General features: G+C 36.4%; 1 protein-coding gene across 4 annotated transcripts in view; it reads left to right on the top strand.

The window, feature by feature from the left end:
* The window catches only part of GLCCI1 (glucocorticoid induced 1), a 118,474-nt gene extending 104,553 nt beyond the window's left edge, over positions 1-13,921 (top strand). For 3 of the 4 annotated variants that reach the window (XM_024249643.2, XM_054559450.2, XM_054559449.2), the window contains exons 7-8: positions 11,482-11,602; positions 12,774-13,921. In XM_024249643.2, the coding sequence (XP_024105411.1) occupies positions 11,482-11,602; positions 12,774-13,119 (467 nt within the window). In that variant the 3' untranslated portion in view covers positions 13,120-13,921. The remainder of the gene's footprint in view (positions 1-11,481; positions 11,603-12,773) is intronic. The other variant, XM_054559451.2, reaches the window with a different exon arrangement.
* The last annotated feature ends 6,746 nt before the right edge of the window (positions 13,922-20,667 follow it).

Below are 20,667 nucleotides of genomic sequence, written 5' to 3'. Positions count from 1 at the left end.
TATATTTTCCTCTGTTCTCTTTTGTTCTTACATACCAGATACCTGCCTGCAAAACACTAATTTCTTTATACTCATCCTCTTGTTTTAATATGTAAAATGAGAACATTGGTTCAGATCATCTCTAAAGCTAGGGTTTTTTTCCTAATAGTTAAAAAATATTTCTTAGTAAAATAGGGTAATAATACCTTCCTCATATCATTGGGGTTACATGAGATACAGCAAAATGCTTAGCACAACTTATTGGCACATGGCAAACAATTAGTGGTGATGAATGTTGCTTAATAGTGATTTTTTTTAAATCTCTTTAGAACTTATATAGAATGGGTTTCAGAATTATTTAAGACATTTCTGTTTTCTACAAGATCACCTCAGTTTGAGAATTAAAGCCTCATGACATCCGTTTCATAATATCTACCATATTTAGCTGAGAGGCATTACTTTGTGATTAAGATCGAGTTGATGTTACTACTCCCTGGAAAACTGTGTAGCTCTCTGTTATGCAATACAAGGTTTCTAGTTCTCAAACAAATCAAATACCATCTTTATAAAGAGAAAATTAAAATAGCACCTATCCCTTTTATATATGTAACTATGCACACATAGGTATGTTAGAATTGGGAGTTGAGGTTTATGTATTTCAACCGAGGTTATACTTCTAGTTTATTTAAGGAACACTTATTGAGCATTTGTTGTATGTCAGGTATTGTACTAGAGAGTGGAGAAATAGAGATGAATAAGATGTGATATCTGTCTTTAAGGAATTTATAGTGTAGTAGGGAGTAATTAGGAATGTAAACAAATAATACACTATTATACATGATGTTTAGAATACTAAAAGTATAAAGGAGGGAGTTGTCCAGAAATTTTATAATTTCTGGAACTAATATATGTTATGTCATTCAAACTGTAGGCTAGTTTCTGACTCATTTCTTCTTTATGTAAAGCCCAAACTCTGGGTTTTACTATTTTTAAATATACTAATTATTTCTGTGATCCCAGCATTTTGGGAGGTCAAGGCAGGCAGCTCACTTGAGGTCAGGAGTTAAAGACTAGCCTGGCCAACATAGTGAAACCCCATCTCTACTAAAAATACAAAAAGTTAGCCAGGTGTTGTGGCATGTAGCTGCAGTCTCAGCTAATTAGGAGGCTGAGACAAGAGGATCACTTGAACTTGGGAGGTGGAGGTTGCAGCAAGCCGAGATCACGTCACTGCCTTCCAGCCTGGGCAACAGAGCAAGACTCCATCTCAAAAAAAGATACTAATTCTTTCCTATAATGTATGTTTTCTACAATAAATCATAAATTGGTGTTTTGTTTATTAAAGACATAAAAGGAAGCTATATAGCTTTCCTAGAGCTTTTCATCATTATGAAAACAGAATGAATTCTATAATTTTGAAGTCAACTAGGATTGATTTGATTTAGAGTGCCTACATATTCTGCAGTTGCTGTAGAGAGATTTGTTCTGTGGTAGAGTAACTAGTTCAGACATCTGTAGGAGCCTGGATAGACATGGAGGGGAGAGGGATAGCTGCAGTGAATAGCTGCCCTAATGAGGGATGTGCTGGTGAGCTGATTATTTTTCTAGTATTCATTTTATATACATATTCTTTTTCTGACTTTGCTAACATTATTTTTGTGTGTTCCTAACATCTATTCACTATGAATTACGTATAATTTGAGACCTATAAAATAATTTTGTATTATCAATGTGTATCGCACATTGGTTTTCTTCTTTGCCTGTATGGATTGTAATGCCAGGACAAAAACACTCTGTCAAGAAAGTTTCAACTATTGAGAGACTTGTTTCAAGTGAATGGGTTTTTGGTGTTTTGTTTTGATTTTTTACTAGATTTTTCCAGTGACCTAAAGACTGAAGGCAACTTGGTCACACTGGTCACATGGGTAAAGTTTCCAGGCTATTAGCCATAGGAACTACTACTGCTCTTCTCTGTGTGGAGAATTCAGAGATCCAGAATAAGAGCACTCTATCTTGACATCATCAGAATGTACCCTAAGAGGTAGCTTACATTCTTCCACATTATCATACCCAAAATAAAATGCAAGGAACAGAAATAGCCATTTATATAATACAGATGGCAGTGTCAGAATATTAGTTTCTTAAGCAGCTCTGCCAGCATTGCTTGATGGTAGCCAAACTGGTGCTGGGTAAGCCACAAAATGTAGACTTCAGTCAGCTACTTATCATTGGTCTTTGGCACAGTTCACTTATGCAGTTGTTATAAAATTCTGCAATTTTGCAGGATATTGTGGAAACATTGATTTTGTAATCATGAAATAAATGGAATCGTTTTATTCAGGCCAACTACTGAGTAGAGTTGTATTCCAAGAGTCCCTAAATTGATTACTTGTAATTTAAGCTATATTTTCCTGAAGGAACAGTGTACACTATGTGGATAGAGTTTCCCAAGCCAATGCATATAAGCCTATTTAACTCATTCTGTGATTTAACTCATAAATATTCATATTGCTAAACTTTTAGTGTTAGGACTCAGCCTCCCTTGGTCTTAGGAGAAAAAAAATCAAAAGTATTAATTTTGTCTTTTCAGGGTCTAGGGTTGACCCTAGGCAGACTTTTGAAACAGACTGCTTTTGGCATCTTCCTGTTCCTTTATACATATATTTTAACATACTTGTATTTATCTTGGGCTCTATTTCTTGACCTTTTTTTGACCTGTGCCCTTACTATGCTTTAACCCTCTATTTTTTAGATAATCAGCCAAGATTTTATGGCACTTTTCTTTTGGGGGTTTATATTGTAAAAGCAGATATGATGGGTATACTACTTAGAGCTACCACACCTTGAAAAATCACTGCTTTTGAACCTGGATGCATTTATCAAAATATTCTCTTTATATGGTTCTAGGACGCTTATTATCCTAGAAGAACCTTTTGGTGGTAAAATTACAGTATATAAAGATATTATTCCAACAAAGGAGTTAGTCTATAGGTTAAAATTGATCTGTTCTAGAATTATGTCCCTAAGGTCATTTTACCTGTCTTTCAAGAAAGCATCTTAAGATACATACATTCCAGTGTCTAACAGCACAAAATAAGTATCCAGTAAATGCTCTTGTCCCTTCTTTCTGAAAATGTTAACAGTTGTACCAATGGCAGATACGTGATAGCTGTCTATGAGTTATTATTCGTAATTCAAAACTACTTAAGTATACAACTCAGTTTTAGCCATTATTGCTCAGTTTAGAATATAAGCAAATCAAAAATTTTTAACATACCTGCATATATATTTCACTTAATTGTTTGTCTGTTTACCATGATGTTAGCTCCAACAAGAGTAAATGACCATTTTTTGGTCAGTGCTTTACTCTCAGGAAATAAACTAGTGCCTAGCATGGTGTAGTGCTTAATGGAGATTTTTTTGAGTATTAAGACCTTTGTTCATGATATGTCCATTTTTTAATGGATATATTTTTATAGCTATGTTGAAAACGTGTTTTCTTTGAATTGTTAAATTTTATGTTAGGCTTTTAATGTTCATGAAGAGTGTGTGATACTCTTCATAAAAATAAAAACCAAGAATAATTAAACTAAGATTATGCTAAATTTAGTGATAGGCTTTTGGTGGAAAGAGGCCATGAAGTTCAAATTTGCTGTTGAAATAAGGGGAAAGGAAGTAACTGCCAAAACTGTTTCATCTTCCCCTTCTTGCTGTTGGTCATGCTGGTAACCAGTAAACTCTGATAGTAACTGGGTGGAAAATAATAGGGTGTCAACTAGGTTCAAGGATAAGGGAATCTGTTGGAGTTTTCCTCCCCTATTATCTTTTGTCTTTCTCTGAGAAGAAATATCAACTCATAGGGACCACTCCTTACACTATCTCCTTGTGACACTGACAGAAGGCAGACCCAATGAAGCTCTTGCCTGAGCCATAAGCCTTTAATTAGAAACAGAATGTTAGATTGGAAGGAACTTGATCATCTAGTCAGCTCCTCACATCTCTAATAAAGACACTGGAGTTGAGATAGATCCAAACTTAGTGAAACAGATAACATAACAATAATGAACATTGACTCTGGGGCAGCCAGGTTGAAGCCCTGCTCTGCCACTTAATTATGTGCCCTTGGACAAGCTACTCAATCTATCTGTATCTCCTCAGCTATAAATTGGGGATAGCTGCCTCATAGAATTGCTATGATGATTAAATGTGTTCAGGTGATTTTATTTTTATTATTTCCAATATTACCACAGTCCTATAGGTAGGTGATATTGTCATTATTTAAAGGTCCCAGAATCTGAGGCTTAGAGAAATTAAGTAACCTAGCTAACTTCCATGGCGTCTACATGCCAACAAAGATATTTTGTGGGAACCTGATCACATCTTGCTGCCTTTGCAGAAGGAATAGTCTTTATATGGGCATTCAGCTGTGAAAGGGCCCGGTGTGTAGAGAACAGTAAGAAATTGTGAACGGTTGGGGTATAGGGGTGAATGGTGGAGAGTAGAAAACAGTGAGACTGGAGAGTTAGAAAGTCCACTATTTAGGCTGGGTGCTGTGGCTCACGCCTGTAATTCCAGCACTTTGGGAGGCCAAGGCGGGCGGATCACGAGGTCAGGAAATCGAGACCATCCTGGCTAACATGGTGAAACCCCGTCTCTACTAAAAATGCAAAAAATGAGCGGGGCATGGTGGCGGGCGCCTGTAGTCCTAGCTACTCAGGAGACTGAGGCAGGAGAATGGCATGAACCGAGATCGCACCACTGCACTCCAGCCTGGGCGACAGTGCGAGACTCTGTCTTTAAAAAAAAAAAAAGGCCACTATTTCATAAGGGTCCTTGTAAGCTTTGCTAAGAGAAAGAAAAGCCAAGGGAAGATCTTTTGTCAGCTAAAGGATAGGACCAGCTTCACATTTAAGAACTATAACTCACGTTGACACAGAAGTACAGGCAGTAGGAGGACAAGATAAGTAGCCATGTTAATAGTCTAGTCTTGTGATTTTCAAACTTTATTCCACACCCTTGTCAGCAATTTTGAATCTGTACCCCTAATAAAAGTTTATATATTTCTAGGTGATATATGTATATAATTCATTCTACAAACTGTTAAAGTTTACTTGTTTTAAAAGACTAAAAGTGTGTATAAATGTAGAAATAAATATATTTAATTGCTCTTATATTTTTTCCTACATGTCAGCAGATTGTTTCATGCCTCTTAATTGGGAGACCACAAGTATAGGGCAAAGATGAGGAGACATAGCAAGGTCAGAGGAACTGGAGGAAAGGGGCTGAAGAAGAGTCAACAGCATTTAGTGGCCAATTAGATGTATGACGTGAGGGAGGAGGAGGAGATCAGGATAACAGCAAAGTTCTTATGAAGTTCCAGCATGGGAGATGTGGAAGTGATTACCATCATTAATAAGGTAGTAAATATTGGAGATGGAATAGACTTTAAGGTGACTATAATGATGTTTAAGATTCCATGTTGGTTTCTGCCTAAAGACATTATAATACCATTTCCCTTTAGCAAGAATTTTTTTAAAAAGAGGAAATGCTAAATTTTATCTAATGTTTTGGTGACAACATTGATAGCATTTTGCTTTGCCTTCTCTTTTGAACATAGTAAATGCTTAGTAAATATTTAAATGAATATTTAAAATTGTAGTGAAATTTTTATTAGAAGTTCCAATGTTCTTTTTTCCCTAAATGTTAAGTAAAGTTTACTTGTTTTTAAAGATAAAAGGTAAATATGTATAATGCACTGATTTTTTTTCCCCACACGTCAGCAGATTGTTTCATGCGTCTCTTATTGGGAGACCACAGTTGTAGGATACCTTAGGAGCTTTTTAACATGAACAATGTGTTTCAGTTTTTTGTTTTTTTTTTTTAAAAACTGATGTTCCTGGAAATTTTGCCATTTAATAAACTTGACAATATAAAAATTAAGAATCACTATTATAGTGATTTTCTTGAGATACCTACTTTTGCGTAAGATACAAAATATTTTGTGTAATCCAATTTGTCTTGTTTAGTTTTACCATTAAGATTTATAATCATTATTTTAGTCTATAAATTGGTTTGAGGGCCATTTTCAGTTTTAACTGTCATATCAGATTAAAAGTGACTTGTTTTCATTTTTAATTGTCATATCAGATTGAGTGAGTAGTTAGCATATCAACAATAATGATTAGCCCTGTTCTGCATATCAAGATTATGTTGTGGAAGAAGCGCTGTACTTATTTTGAGTACACAAAAACAAGAGAGTAACTTTTTGGCTTAATTTTTAAGTTGGCATCAATTTAATTCATACTTATGGAATGAGAAGTGATTACAAAATATAAAATACCTCCTACATATAATAAATATTTAATTAATGGGCCTTGGAATGTAAGTTGAGTCCTGGTTATTAAAAAATCGATCTGATTTGAAACAAAGTTTATAAATGTAAGTAATAATAGGTTCTGATGTCATTTTTCCCCTGTACTCTTTGCTGAATGCTGATCTAAAGGAGATCTTACATATAGCTGATGTCTTGGTTCATTACAATTCTTTAGTATTCTCACAAGGTGTTAACTTTGAATTTTAGAAAAACCTTAGAGGCTCTTTGTAAAAGCCAAATGTTCTCCTTACTTGTAAGTTTCCAAGTTGGTCTTGGAGTTAACTGAAAATACAGGCTTTTTAATACAATTGGTAATACAACCTGATTCTTAAAGTTTATTGCCAAGAAATTATACACAATTGTGTGTTTCTCCTGATTTCATTAGGCCTTCAAACCCCATTATAGTTGATAATTTCATTTCCTGAAGCAAAATAAGTATATTTTAACACTAGAGTAGTAATTTTGTTTAAGTACTGTTTAGTCAATCATATTTCTAATTTAATTCTCTTGGCCAATTTTATGCTTTAGTATGTCATTGAGTAAAGTGTTGGTTGAACAGTGTACTCACTTTCCTAGTCAGTTAACTACCTGGGAAAGATAGAATAAGAATTACGTTCTACTGGTTATTGCTGCATATACTATGAAAGTATTTTCTTTGCATAGTAGTCTATAGAATCTGCATGCTTTAAGCATTGATTTTAATTTCAGGATGATATATCTCTTTACACTAAAGGATGCCACCATGAACTGGCAGAGTTCATGTCAGGCAGTTATAAACCTGGACAACCTGGTACTCCAGATATTATTCTGCTTCTCTCTCAGAAATAAAATTGTATCTGTATGTACCTGAGTAGAGTACACAAATCTATTAAAAACATTTCCTTTACTCTCTTCTGTCAAGAGGGAGCAGAATAGGCACTTAATTTTTGAATGGTTCATCATTTTTAATTTTCAAATTAGAAATGATGTGTTACTTTTTACTATAATAATAATATTCAGAGCTTACTGTGTTTCAGGCACCATCCTAATCCTTTTTTTGTTTGTTTTTTGGTTTTGGGTTTTTTTTGTTTTTTTTTTTTTTTTTATAGAGAGGGTTTCACCATGTTGGCCAGGTAGTCTCGAACTCCTGGCCTCAAGTGATCCTCCCGCCTCAGCCTCCCTAAAATGTTGCGATTACAGGTGTGAGCCACCTCGCCCAGCGCTTATCCTAATCCTTTTACATACATTTTTCACAGCTATCACGTCAGTGGTATTTTCTATTTTATAGATCAAAAAACAGAGGGATCAGACTTACCCTATGCCATGCACCTAGGCCTAGGAAGAAGTCACGTGACCTCACTCCAAACCAATGTTCTTAACCATTTCATGATTGGTTCTCAGATATGGCTGTGCTTCAGGTGCACTTGGGAGCTTTACCCCCCACCTCCCCACCCCAAGGCAATGCTTGGCTCCTCCCCAGACTAATTAAATCAGAATCTTTCAGGAATGAGGTCTAGACATTGATCTTTTTAAAACATCTGATAAGTCTAATGTGAAAGAAAACTCTGGTTAAGAACCACTATTCTATTATTGCTTGTTTTAGAATCAATTTTACTTAATTTAATGAAGTAATGTGATAGAGATAAAACAGATCTATAGACTTAGGGCTAGAATAGAACCATGGCAGAGATTTTAGATACTACCTGCATAAATGAATCAACCTTTATATATGTGATATATATATTTTTGAGACAGGGTCTCACTGTCACCCAGGCTGAAGTGCAATGGCATGATCAAATGTATAATTTTTTAAACAAGAATTGTGGGCCCCACAATATACCAGATATAATAAAAATCAGAAGAATTTCAGAATACTGAAGCTATACAAGTACATGTAGTTTAATGAATACTGTTTCTATATGAAATTCCAAACTTGAATAACTTCTCTAATTTTTCTAAGCTCTAATTTATTATCATATGTTTAAAAGTATTTGATAAGCTACTCATATTCTAATGGTAAATATGGTACAAATGCATATGTATGATCTGTTATAAAAACAGCAATCACATTTTTCCATATTCTTGATTTTCAGAGTGATTGTTATAAATATATAAAAATGAGACTTGTGAATACAGAAAGATGTAAATAATTATATTCACTGCATTTAATTTTATTGACATTAGCTATGATGTTAAAAGTCATAAAGTAACATTTAACCTAATCTCAACTGTATTTCTAGTTATGATCCTATATTATTCTCCGGGATACCAGAATGAGAAAACTTACCATTACTGGTAAACAAGAGAGACTGAATTAAGATTACCATGAGACTTCTCATCTTGAATCTCTCGAGCAGGCATATTTATATTTATAATGTTCTGTTATTGAAATGTGGCTATTAAATTCAACACAGAGTTTTAAATGAATAGTAATAGTTTGTACATTCAAGTCTGGAATGAGTAGCATAGGTTGGTCATATGGGTTGTTTTTAAAGCATGCCACTTTGTAAGGCAAGAAAAAATATATATGTAAAATATGTCTTCTTTGTATGTTAGAACTATTAAAGAAAAATCACAGAATTTTAGAGTTCATGAATGGCAATTCCTTTAATTATATAGAAATCCAGAGAGATGATTGTATTCCAGGTAACATAGAACTATACAAGAGCTAAAGCCACAGACTAGAGGTCTCCATTCCCTGACCCCTATTTACAGTCTCTCCGATTGCATACTTAACCTGAAGAAAAAACGCCAGATTTAGCAAATATTTGTTTATAGTCTCAAAATTTTTTTCTTTCAAGCTTTGCCTTTCCAGACCACCTACCATTAATACATATTCAATTAAAAAATTTTTTTATTGAAAAGACAGATATAACAACACTAAATACTGTCTGTCTAGGATAGCAGTATATTTGTTTACTTAACATTAATACCCCCAAAAAAAGCAGAATAATGTTTAAGAGGGTAAAACTCTGTTAAAAAATGCACTTACAGCCTTTGAAATTAGAAATATTTTAAGAAGAAAAATTACTTCATTCTAGATTGTTAACAGGAAGATAATCAGTTTTGCAGAGAGATTAGCCAACTCACATCTAGCCTTCAGTTATGAGAAAGTCCTTTGAAACCATCAGTAAAATAGTGAGAGAAAGAATGTGATAGGCCTGATGATGTAGTAAGAAAAAGAACACAGAAGACTAACTGTGGCCAAGATGACTTTTCTTACGTGATAATAGGGTGGATCCTTAACTACTGACATGACTGCTAATGGCATCAAGCCCATGGTTTGAGGCTGATGCTGCTTGTGCCGTGTAGGCTAAGTTATGTCCAGCAGTAATCTCCATGGAGGCATCTCATGCCATCTCTACTTGTATTTTTTTATTTTTATTTTAAAAATTTCTGTGGATACATAGGTGTATATATTTATAGGGTACATGAGATGTTTTGATACACGTATGTATTGTGAAATATGCGCATCATGAAGAATGGGATGTCCGTCCTCTCTACTTACTTGTATTTTTGATCTCATATATTTCCTTTGCCTGGTTTGTTGCTGTTTGCATAGTAAGGTAAGGTCAAGCCATATTTTTTATATTACACCAAATTTGAGGCCTTATTCTCATCAGATGTTTGGTTTTTTTTGTTTGTTTGTTTTGTTTTTATCATGGACCAGTCTTGTCTAGCCTAACTTAAATAGGGCAGCAAATTCAGACCTCCAATCAGGCTAATTATGCTTTGTATCAACCTGAGACAATCCTGTTCCTCCTCCTTCCTCCCATTTGTTCATGCAAGATATAGGATAAATATTAAACTTAAGAAAATTCTCAAATCTGAATGGTATATGAAGAACCAAATTTCATTCTAAGACTTAATTTTTTCCAAGAGGCTCTTTGGTGCCTACTCTGTAGGATCATACATAATAATGATAGAGAAACTGTGGTTTTCTAGCTTTCCCAATAGTGTAACCTTATTATTTTGCAGACAGTGGTTTCCCAGCCAAAGTTATAGCCATGTTCAAATATAAGCATAAATCTGCATTCACAAGACTAACAAGTATTAGTGTGCATCAAGGGTCTTCTTCCTAAGCATGTATTATAACTTCATTAATGATGATAAAACATTCTTATTACTCAGATTTTAAATATTGGACTGTGTTCTATATTCTAAACTAAAGCAACTTATCAAAATTGTGATGAACACAATTATGATACTGTTGCTGTCTTTCAAATAGATGAAAATAATACATTTCAGTAGATCATGTGCTTAGTATTTTAGCAGTGGGGATAGGTTTGCATTAAGTCAGAATTTGTTTAAATAGGACTATTGTATACAAACATGTTATTGACTTTACAACTTGGCATCTTACAAAAATGACGACACATTTTAGTGGATTTGAATTTCCAAAATCTCTTGCCAGGTAGGAAAGGGAGAAATTGCATATGGGTTTTATGGCTTTTCATGAATAGACCATTTTCTTTTTGGCCAAAAATATGAGGAAAACGTGTTAGGTAGAGATGTTTGGAGATTTTGCATGTCTTCTAGTAGCAAAAATACAAATTCTGCTGAAAAAGCCCTTTTATTGTAAACATTTTAAAGGTAAAATTCTGAGCAAATTGTTTTTTATGTTGGGTAGGTAGAAAGAGACATTTTATAAACTTGTTTTTTCCCCTGTGTACGTGTTATTCATGATATTTAGGAAAAATAACATTTCTGCTAAGAACTTTTGTAATGAATATTATTCATTTTCATTAAATTGGTTGGGCAGTGAGAAGGCATGTAGAGCACCCTGTATCATTATAATCTGTTTTATTCTTCTGTATGACTTAAGCACATTGCCCCATCATTTGCATTCTTGAAATACATAATAAATAACATATTTGTTTTCAGGATTACTGCTCTGTTGTATTCAAAATGCAGTTTTCTGGACCAAAATGTCCTTTCTATGTTCTATGGTATGGCAGATTACTGTTGCATTGAAGTTTTTATTTAGAAGAAGTATACTACCCAGGGTATAAGAAATAACTTTGCAATAAAGGAGACCGGTCAAAGCATAGGGGCAGTAGTGGACAAAGTGTGCAAAAGGCTGTTTGTTTGGAAATCAAATTTAAAAGAGCTTTCAATCACTAGTTAATATAACTGCTTTAAATTTACAGACAGTGGGAGTAGCTCACCGTTACCCAAGTATGCTTCATCTCCCAAACCAAACAACAGCTACATGTTCAAACGGGAGCCCCCAGAGGGATGTGAGCGAGTGAAGGTCTTTGAGGAAATGGCGTAAGTAATGTCTTTTCTGTCAGCTGGGATCTGCAAAGCTGTAAAGCTTTTTACTGAGACCAGTTGATTACATATGAATCAACTACTCTATCCAGCTGATAATGTGTTTCAAGAGCAAATTTTGTAAAGAGAATTGAATAGGCAAGAGAGATCTTATTGAAGGAGAATTGGAGTCTGTATGTTGGAAATGTATAAGCCAATACAAAGAAACTTGGAAACTTATTCTTACTACCTGAAAAATCTATTTTTAATCATTAAGAATTGTCATTTCAAGAACTCTTAGTTTAGATGGCAACAAAGAGACTTTAGGAGCAAAGTTAATATCCATGTGTGACTAGCTTAAAGACAGTGTACTCCACAAGCCAGAAGATTAGTCTCCTTCCCTGTAGCCTCATCTAGCTTGCTTATTCAGACTTTCTGTTCACAAGGGGTTTTCTTAATGAAATTTTAATATGTGTAAGTTAGAAATGAAATTAGAAAAAGAGGTTCATGCTGTAAACACTGGGCAGAGTAGCTCAGAAGAAGACTGTGTGGTTCTTGGATGCCCTCATGCCTTTGTTCCAGTGCAGGTGCCTAGTGGAGGGTGCAGTGCTCTTGCAACCTAGAAGGACCCATCTTGCAGGAGCTGATGGCTTAGCTCCTGGGAACGGGAGGAGAGGAAGGGCTTGTGGACCCAACCTCTGTTGAATTGACTGGCTTTTTGAGAGACCACTGAAACCATTCCACCCCCCATCTGTGCTAGTGGAAGTCTATCTAGAAAGAAAAAAGGAGAAAGTGTTTAAAACTAAATACATGATGGACGAATGCCCCCTGCCTCCGGTATACTTTTTCTTAACAGAAAAGGTCATTCTAATTTTGCATAATCTTCAATTATAATGTAGAAGACTTTTCCACCTTCCTAAATGATTAAAAGCAAACTAATGATCTCTAAATATTTGTCTTCCTGGTTCTTTTGAAAATCCTTTTGTCTCAAATACCACTTCAGTGCTGTGTGCATGAATAGTCTGCCAGCTGACTTGTGCTATGGAAGATGTTTACCCCTCTGTATACACTTAACCCATCTCCTCCCATTTACATTTTAGCTGTTTTAGAGAACTCCAGTTAATTCAGAAAATGCTTAACTTTTTCTGTGTTCATAATTATAAATCTAATTTTGTTTTATGGTTTTTAGGTCTCGTCAGCCTATCTCGGCCCCTCTCTTTTCATGTCCTGACAAAAACAAGGTTAATTTCATCCCAACCGGATCAGCTTTCTGTCCTGTAAAACTTCTAGGCCCCCTCTTACCTGCTTCTGACCTTATGCTCAAGAACTCTCCTAACTCTAGCCAGAGCTCAGCTTTGGCAACTCTGACCGTTGAGCAGCTCTCATCCCGGGTTTCCTTTACGTCTCTTTCTGATGACACCAGCACAGTGGGCTCCATGGAGGCCTCTGTCCAGCAGCCATCCCAGCAGCAGCAGCTCCTGCAGGAACTGCAGGGTGAGGACCACATCTCTGCTCAGAACTATGTGATCATCTGAAAAAGGGGGAGCTGGCCTCCACCCTATGTTCCATGGATTAGGAACAAGATTTCAGACGTCTATCTGCATGAGTGACAAACTTTCTGAACACCACCACCACCAATAATACTTATCAGCATCATAAAGTATCTCTTAAACACTGATCTTGGCAGGGACGGAACTCCTATTCAGCAGTTTTTGTGGAAAGCAGTAATGCTTGCAAAACGTGTGTGTCATTCAGCATTTTAAGTGGAGACTATGCATTTCATAGTATGTTTGACAGATTAGTACTGTGTCCTGTGTTTTGTTCCAGATTCTTCAGTATAAATAAGCTCTATATCAAAAAGTTGCCTGTCTAAATAGAAAATGTCTTGCTGTGTTTTGTCCTATGGAAAATACTGTAATTCAGGATTATGTTTACAATTGATCCAGGTGTTTGTTTCTAACTTCTGTAATACATACAATGCAAAAAAAAAAAAAAAATGGCCACAACAGTTGCACAGTGCCCACCCTATGGCCTAGCTTCAGGTACTTCAGTTGAAGTCTAAACTCAGGTAACTTGGAATGTATATCATATTGGGATATTAAATATTTCACAGCTAAAAAGCTAAAGAGGGAACATCACTCTTTTGCCTTTCCTTATTTTATGCATTTCCCTTTCCTCTTTACATTCCACATTCTTAGAATAAGAAGTGCATTCAATCCTAGGAGAATGATAATCCTGGACATGGGTGAACATGAGGAGAACCAGCAAAATCTGTGGTGTTTGACATCACTTTGTCATGTGGTTACAATAAAACAACTGTTGCATTCACTGTTTCAACATGTGTACATGTGGCTTTTTTAAAAGTTCAGGTGTTGCTCAGTAAAGGACTGTTACAATGTTGCAAATAAAGTGTTCAGTACTGGACTGTACATAAACATTCCACATCGTGTGTGATGAAATTTAAAGACAAGAATGTCTAGAGTTAATTTCAAAATAAGTGAAGTGTTTGACGGAATGGTTGAGATTTTTTTGTTTATGTTAGCCATCAGGGTCATAACTGTTACCATTTTATCTAAAGACATATTTATGTTTAGTTTCTCCCTTGGAAATTATTTTGCAGGTGAAAAAGTGACAAACTTTTGGTTATTGTTTTCCTCAAGCAGTTTAGGTCCATGATCTTCATTTACATAGAATACTTGGGTCTCAGAATTGATGCAACATAAGCAGGTTTTTTGGTGACTTACAAGAGCAATAGTTTGAAGCTATCTCATTTAAGCCTCTCATAATACATAATCATGAGTAGTTTTGAAATTTGCGATGTGTGAAGTAGAGCATAAACTCGAGAAAATAGCCTTGAACTTGCAGACTTTTGACACAAGTTCTCCACAAAGTGTGAAGAGAGCCTTAGGCATTCCTGATTGGTCAATGGGAGAGCCTAACTTTCATTGTTTTCTTCAGTACAAAGAGTATCCAAAAGACAAGTTTTTGTATTTGTATTCCACTGCTTTCAGTTCAATAAAATCTAGAGTTGTTTCATCTGCGCCTAAAGTGTATGGCACAATTTTCTTAAGAATTAGGGGAACCAGGTGCCTACAGTTAAAGGAATGTTTCAGTTCCTTTCATTCATTCCTGGGTTTTTCTTTTATTTTCTAAGAAGGTTGAAGAAGGATGAGTGATAGAGAAGAAAGCAACACCATTGATTTTTTTTTTTTAAGAAACGATATATATATGTTTGTGTGTGTGTGTGTGTATGTGTGTATTCTGTGCATTATTTTGTCATGATCTCAATTCTCTTCTTTCCACCAAAGTTTGCCGTAATATTTTCTCCTGAAGGTGCATTCTGGCTCCTTTAAATTAGTCAGTGTTATATTGTAGGAGACTGTCATGGAAAAAAGGACTCAGTTTACTTTTGTCATTTTCACAGGGGAACCTTTTAAAACAATCTTTTCAGCAGCAGATACCTTTAACCCTAATAATCTCAGGCCTTGATGAAAATACTATATTTTGTAGATTATGGTTAAAGGGAGAAAATTACTAGTTCCGTAAGATAAATATGAGCTCCATTTGACTTCTGATATCTGGTTTAGCATTACATAATATGTTGATCTTACACTCTGCTTTTGTCCAAATAAAATGCAATAGTATCAATATCAATTTCAGAAAAATGGACTGAATATGTTTTTTTGGTGATTAAATCTGATGTACAATATTTATAGTGACGTGCTTTTATTTTCTCATGAGATACTAAATATTAATTGTGTTGTACATTTGTTCTTAGCATATATTAAAGTTTTGAACCAAATGTGTTAAAGCTTACGCTTTGCCATGTAAATTTCCCAGAAGTTGTTGAGCTCAAATGTATCCTACATCCAGCTGTAGAAATTTGTCAGAAATTGTTTAAATTTTGTATATAATTGTACTGTTTAATTCTAGCCATTGCGCTGAACAGTATTTGAGTTACCATATAATATGGCTTTACACAAGGAAATGTGTGGCTTTTGTTTTGTATTTTTTCAGTATAGAAGTTCCTGTGTCTTATTTAAATAAAGTTATTAGTAAAACTGGAATAGTTCACACATGTTTTTGGAAAGACTGGGGTTGTTGGCTCGTTACCGGAAGAGATAAATTCAGCTCAGGGTAATGGTTGTTTTCTGTACTCATTGAGTTCCTGACCTGCATCTCTGGAGGTGTGGGGTGTCTAACTGGATCAGATTTCTACAACCTGGCTTCCTCTTGGCATTTAACTTACACACTCTCCATCACAAGGTGAGAAGCTAGAGGTCTTAAGTTCCAAGTCTTTGTACTGTTCCCAGGTATGATCACATTAAATAGAGAAAACATTGTTCTTACATCACTTTATACCTCAGAATTTATAGAAATGAGTTTAAATTCAATGAAATCATTTCAAAGGAAGTTGCATAATTCTTGCAAGCAAAGCTGCAGCAATAAAATTTAATTTTTTACTTTATTTGTTTAGATTCAGAATAAGATGGAGAAAAGCTTTACAAAACAAAGGAGGGTTGACATTATGCCCAGTTATCCAGACATGGATATGGTCTGGTAGGCCATATGGTAGCGTGAAAGCAAGAACAAACCACTCTGAGAAATAATTTGTCAGCAGACTGTTGTTCGCTTCCAAAGCGCATCTCAAAGTGATAAGATTTGATCTTTAAATTGAACTTAGAAGTGACCAGTAGCTGTGGTTTTGGCTGAGAAAAATAAAACATAGCTTTTTAAATGGTGGGATGTATCAGCTATGTATATGTTATTTAGGCAGGAAATTATCTACCTTATACAACTTTAAATTTCCATTGCAAGTGAATTCATGTGAAGGAAAGCGGAATTCCTAGCCCCATCTCTTCTTAACTCGATCTTATAATAAGTAATATAAACAGCCCTGAGAACTTAACACAGTATTTGCAAAATCAGACCTCAGGAACAAGGAGGGGAATATTAGGCCTAAGAACTTGCATGTTGTAACCCTATGCTAACCAAAAATAATCACTTGAAGTTTATTTATGAATATTGCAAACTGAGGGGTTACCCCCATCCCTCATCCTCCATCCCACAGTGTAAGGTCACATCTAGCTCTGAAGTTTCATTGTGCCCTATATATTCCCTACCTCTCTCTGGGAAGCTTCTAACATCTACCCTGCTCTCTGATATGCACAAGTCTCGATTTCCCCCGTACACTCACTCTTTTGGTGAACTCATGGTTCTTTGGAGCTGTAGGAGCCTTATGAAGATGGATCCCCTAATTCACATGTTGATTCAAAATCCCTGTAGTCTAGACCAACAGTTCCAATTGTTTAGAGAACATCTCCTCTCAGACATCTTGCCTTATCTCAACCTTAGTGATTCAGTGGAATAAAGACACTGTCTTACCCCCTATTGGACCAAGCCAGCTCTCCTTTACATTCTTAGTTCCAAAGATAAGGACTGTCTGTTTCCTAAATCTCTCAGATTTGCTCTTCTGTCTTCCTATTATCTCACCACTAAATTTTGAGGTGCAGCGACATATGATGGTGGCAGATCAGAGAGCCATGACATCTTAGATGAATTTCTGTGAAGATTGTAATAGCAAGGAACCAAAGTCACTGCGTATGTTAGACTTCCACTAACCTCTGTAGCTATAAGACCAGGGCCAAACTATTCCTGGGCCAAATCCAGCCTGCTGACTGCTTATGTAAATAAAGTGTTCCTGAACAAAGCCACACTCATTTATTTATGGATTGCCTATAGCTATTTTGCAGCACAATGGCACTGTTAAATAGTTGCAACAGAGAGTCTGGCCCACAATGCCTAAAATATTTACTCTCTGGTTCTTTGCTGACCTCTGCTGTACACCAAAGAGCAGACTGGAGACGAGGTGTAGGTAACTTGTATCATATATGTAGTTGGGTTTTGTTTTGTTTTGTTTTAGTCAGAGTCTCACTCTGTTGCCCAGGCTGGAGTGCAGTGGCGCAGTCTTGGCTCACTGCAACTTCCGCCTCCCGGGTTCAAACGATTCTCCTGCCTCAGCCTCCCGAGTAGCTGGGATTACAGGCACCTGCCACCATGCCGGGCTAATTTTTTGTATTTTTAGTAGAGACAAGGTTTCACCATGTTGGCCAAGCTGGTCTCGAACTCCTACCTCATGATCTGCCCGCCTCAGCCTCCCAAAGTGCTGGAATTACAGGCATAAGCCACCGCACCTGGCCTATGTAGATGTTTTAAAAATTAGTCCGTAAATTATTTTATACTCCTCCCTTCAAAAGGTAGAGCTTAATTTTCCTCTCAAGTGTGGGTTGATTTGCTTCTTATCAACAGAATATGGCAGAAGTAATGGGAAGTCACTTCTAAGAACAGGTTATAAAAAGACTAGCTTTGTCTTGGTATTTGTTCTGTTGGATCACTTACTTTGGGAGAAGCTATATTGGGAGGATACTGAGAAAGTTTATGGCGGGACCCTATGGTGAGATTATGGAGGCCCCTGACCTCCTGCCAAAAACCACAAGGAAGCAGATCCTTCAGCTCCAGCCAAGCCATGAGACACCTTGAGCCAGAAACCACCCAGATCAACTGGATACCTGATCCAACGCCCCTGGATACCTGACCCTCAGAAACTGTGTCAAATAATAAATTTTTGTTATTTTAAGGTGACAAGTTTTGGGGTAATTTGTTACATAAGGTTAGAGAACGAATACAACAACCCTCTCTTTCCCCCATACATATCCCATTATTTCCACTATCACCTAGAGCCTTGCCATATAAGTCTGTCCTCTGGGTCCAGAAAACGAAGCTTGCTCTTTTGGAATGCACACTGCTTGGCGAAGCCCTTTTGGACTATGTCTACGACAAAGCTTTTTCAACATAAAATTTTGTTTTTTGAACAGTTTGCATGTTAGAAAAGGATTTCCTATGGAAAATGATGCAAGAAGGAGCAGGATAGGTGATCAGTTTTTAGAGCTGAAAAGAATAAAAGGCAGAATTTCTCTAGAAAAGGAGGAATATCTCCACCTCATATGTCTTTTAGTTAATAGGAGGCTGGTAACCCACTGGTTCTAAAATGACCTATCTCATTCCATATGCATCTCTCAAAGAGGAGAGTAAAAATAATTTTTTTCCCAAAGGCTTTATATCAGTTTGGTGATGGGCTCTCTCCTTCATAACAGCCATTTTCTTAACACTAAGAATTTGAACAATTAGATCATTTTTCCTCCAAAAGATTTCCTGATAACAAGGAGTAGATCCCCTTTCACACACCACAAATTCTACTCAAGTCTTGGCATCTGCTTTAAGCATGACATTGATGACATTCTTTTAGTCAGAATTGGGCATGACTCTGCAGGCAATGGATGTTATTTCAAACCACTGTCTGGAAGCAAGATGGATAAAGGTGGGTATAGGGCTCCACAAGGACCTGCCAAGTGAGGAGAAGGATTCATGCTGGAAAAGCAAACCTTTTCTTAGGTTTTCTTTTCCACTTTGTAAACGAAACAGGTTACACTCAAGGGACAGGACTTAACAAAGGACACTGCTCATGTGCTGCAATAAACAGCCTGCCATTTTTCATATAACTTGAATTGAGACAGACAGGGTAATCTTAGCTGACTCTGTTCACCTGCCCATTTGATTCCAGACAAACACCTGGTGTGGTTTCTCTCTCCTGCTTCCCTTCCCCAATGACCACTCTGCAGCAAGCCCTGGGAGCTTTGTATGAAGAAGCTATTCCTTTTCAAATCCTTAACCCTTTCTCCTGATTGCTCCTCCAAATCTGTGGCCAGTGCAGCAAGTCCTGTGAAGACAATAAGGAGGTAGCAGGAGGAGGCTAAAAATGGTGACATCAAGGAACAGAAACTGGTGAGTGAGGGAAGGAGAGTGTTGAGGTGAGCTTTCATAATATTCATACACCTTTTGAAATATTTGATTTTTTTTTTCTTAAAATGAGCATGTATTCTTTTTGTAATGTTTGGTAACATTACAATGTAAAAGACAAGGAAACAACATGACCATTCTGCAGAACTGTGAACGGCCCTGTTCCCTCTGCTGGTTCCAACTTCTACCCATCAATTTATCATCCAATTTGCAGCAGAAAGTGGATATAACTTAGCTGACTGCTTTATATATGACTAATATAAAAGAAAGGTGAAATTCAAAGGAAGTGATTAACATGAAAATAAATGTTTAACCTCACTAGTAATCAAAGCAATGCAAATTAAAACAATTTGGCAGGGCGCGGTGGCTCATGCCTGTAATCCCAACACTTTGGGAGGCCAAGGTGGGCAAATCACTTGAGGTCAGGGGTTCGAGATCGGTCTGGCCAACATGGTGAAACCCCGTCTCTACTAAAAATACAAAAATTAGCTGGGTGTGCTGGCTCACGCCTGTAGTCCCAGCTACTCGGGAGGCTGAGGCAGAAGAACTGCTTGAACCCGGGAGGTGGAGGTTGCAGTGAGCCGAGATTATGCCATTGTACTCCAGCCTGAGCAACAGAGCGAGACTCCATCTCAAAAAAACAAAAACCAACAATTTATTGCTTTTAAATTGGCAACGAACAAAAAAGGAAGGATAATAGTGCTAAAGGAGGCTGGAGATATACTCTTACATCTGCTATTAGAAGGATACGCTGGCACATGCTTTCCGAACAAGTGGGGCAGCATTTATGCCAAGTGGCAAAACAACAGGTCACAAACCAGTGTGATCCATTTGTTTTATAAAAATACATATATGTGTAGGGGGAAAAAAAAAGGATGAATGTAAACAAAAATTGTAGTGTTAGTAGTGGTTATGGGCCAGGTGCAGTAGCTCACTCCAGGAGTTCTAGCTACTTGGGAGGCTGAGGCAGGAGGACCGCCTGAGCTGAGTTTAAGGCTACACTCCAGCTTGGGTAACAGAGTGAGACCATGTCTCAAAAAAAAAAAAAAAAAAAAGTGCTTATCCGGGGTAGATAATTTTTTAACATTTGCTTTTCTGGTTTTCTAAGTATTCTCTAGCAGTACCTGTTAACCTTGTAATTTGAGAGAAAATGCATGTTAATCTCTAAATATCAAAGGACAGAAAAAGTAGGGAGGGAAAAAAAGGAAATGGCAGCAAAACAATTT

The sequence above is a fragment of the Pongo abelii genome, chromosome 6 (assembly GCF_028885655.2).
Source record: "Pongo abelii isolate AG06213 chromosome 6, NHGRI_mPonAbe1-v2.0_pri, whole genome shotgun sequence".
Classification (NCBI taxonomy): Eukaryota; Metazoa; Chordata; class Mammalia; order Primates; family Hominidae; genus Pongo; species Pongo abelii.
Note: the sequence above shows the minus strand (reverse complement) of the source record. Positions and strands in the feature narration are given on the sequence as shown.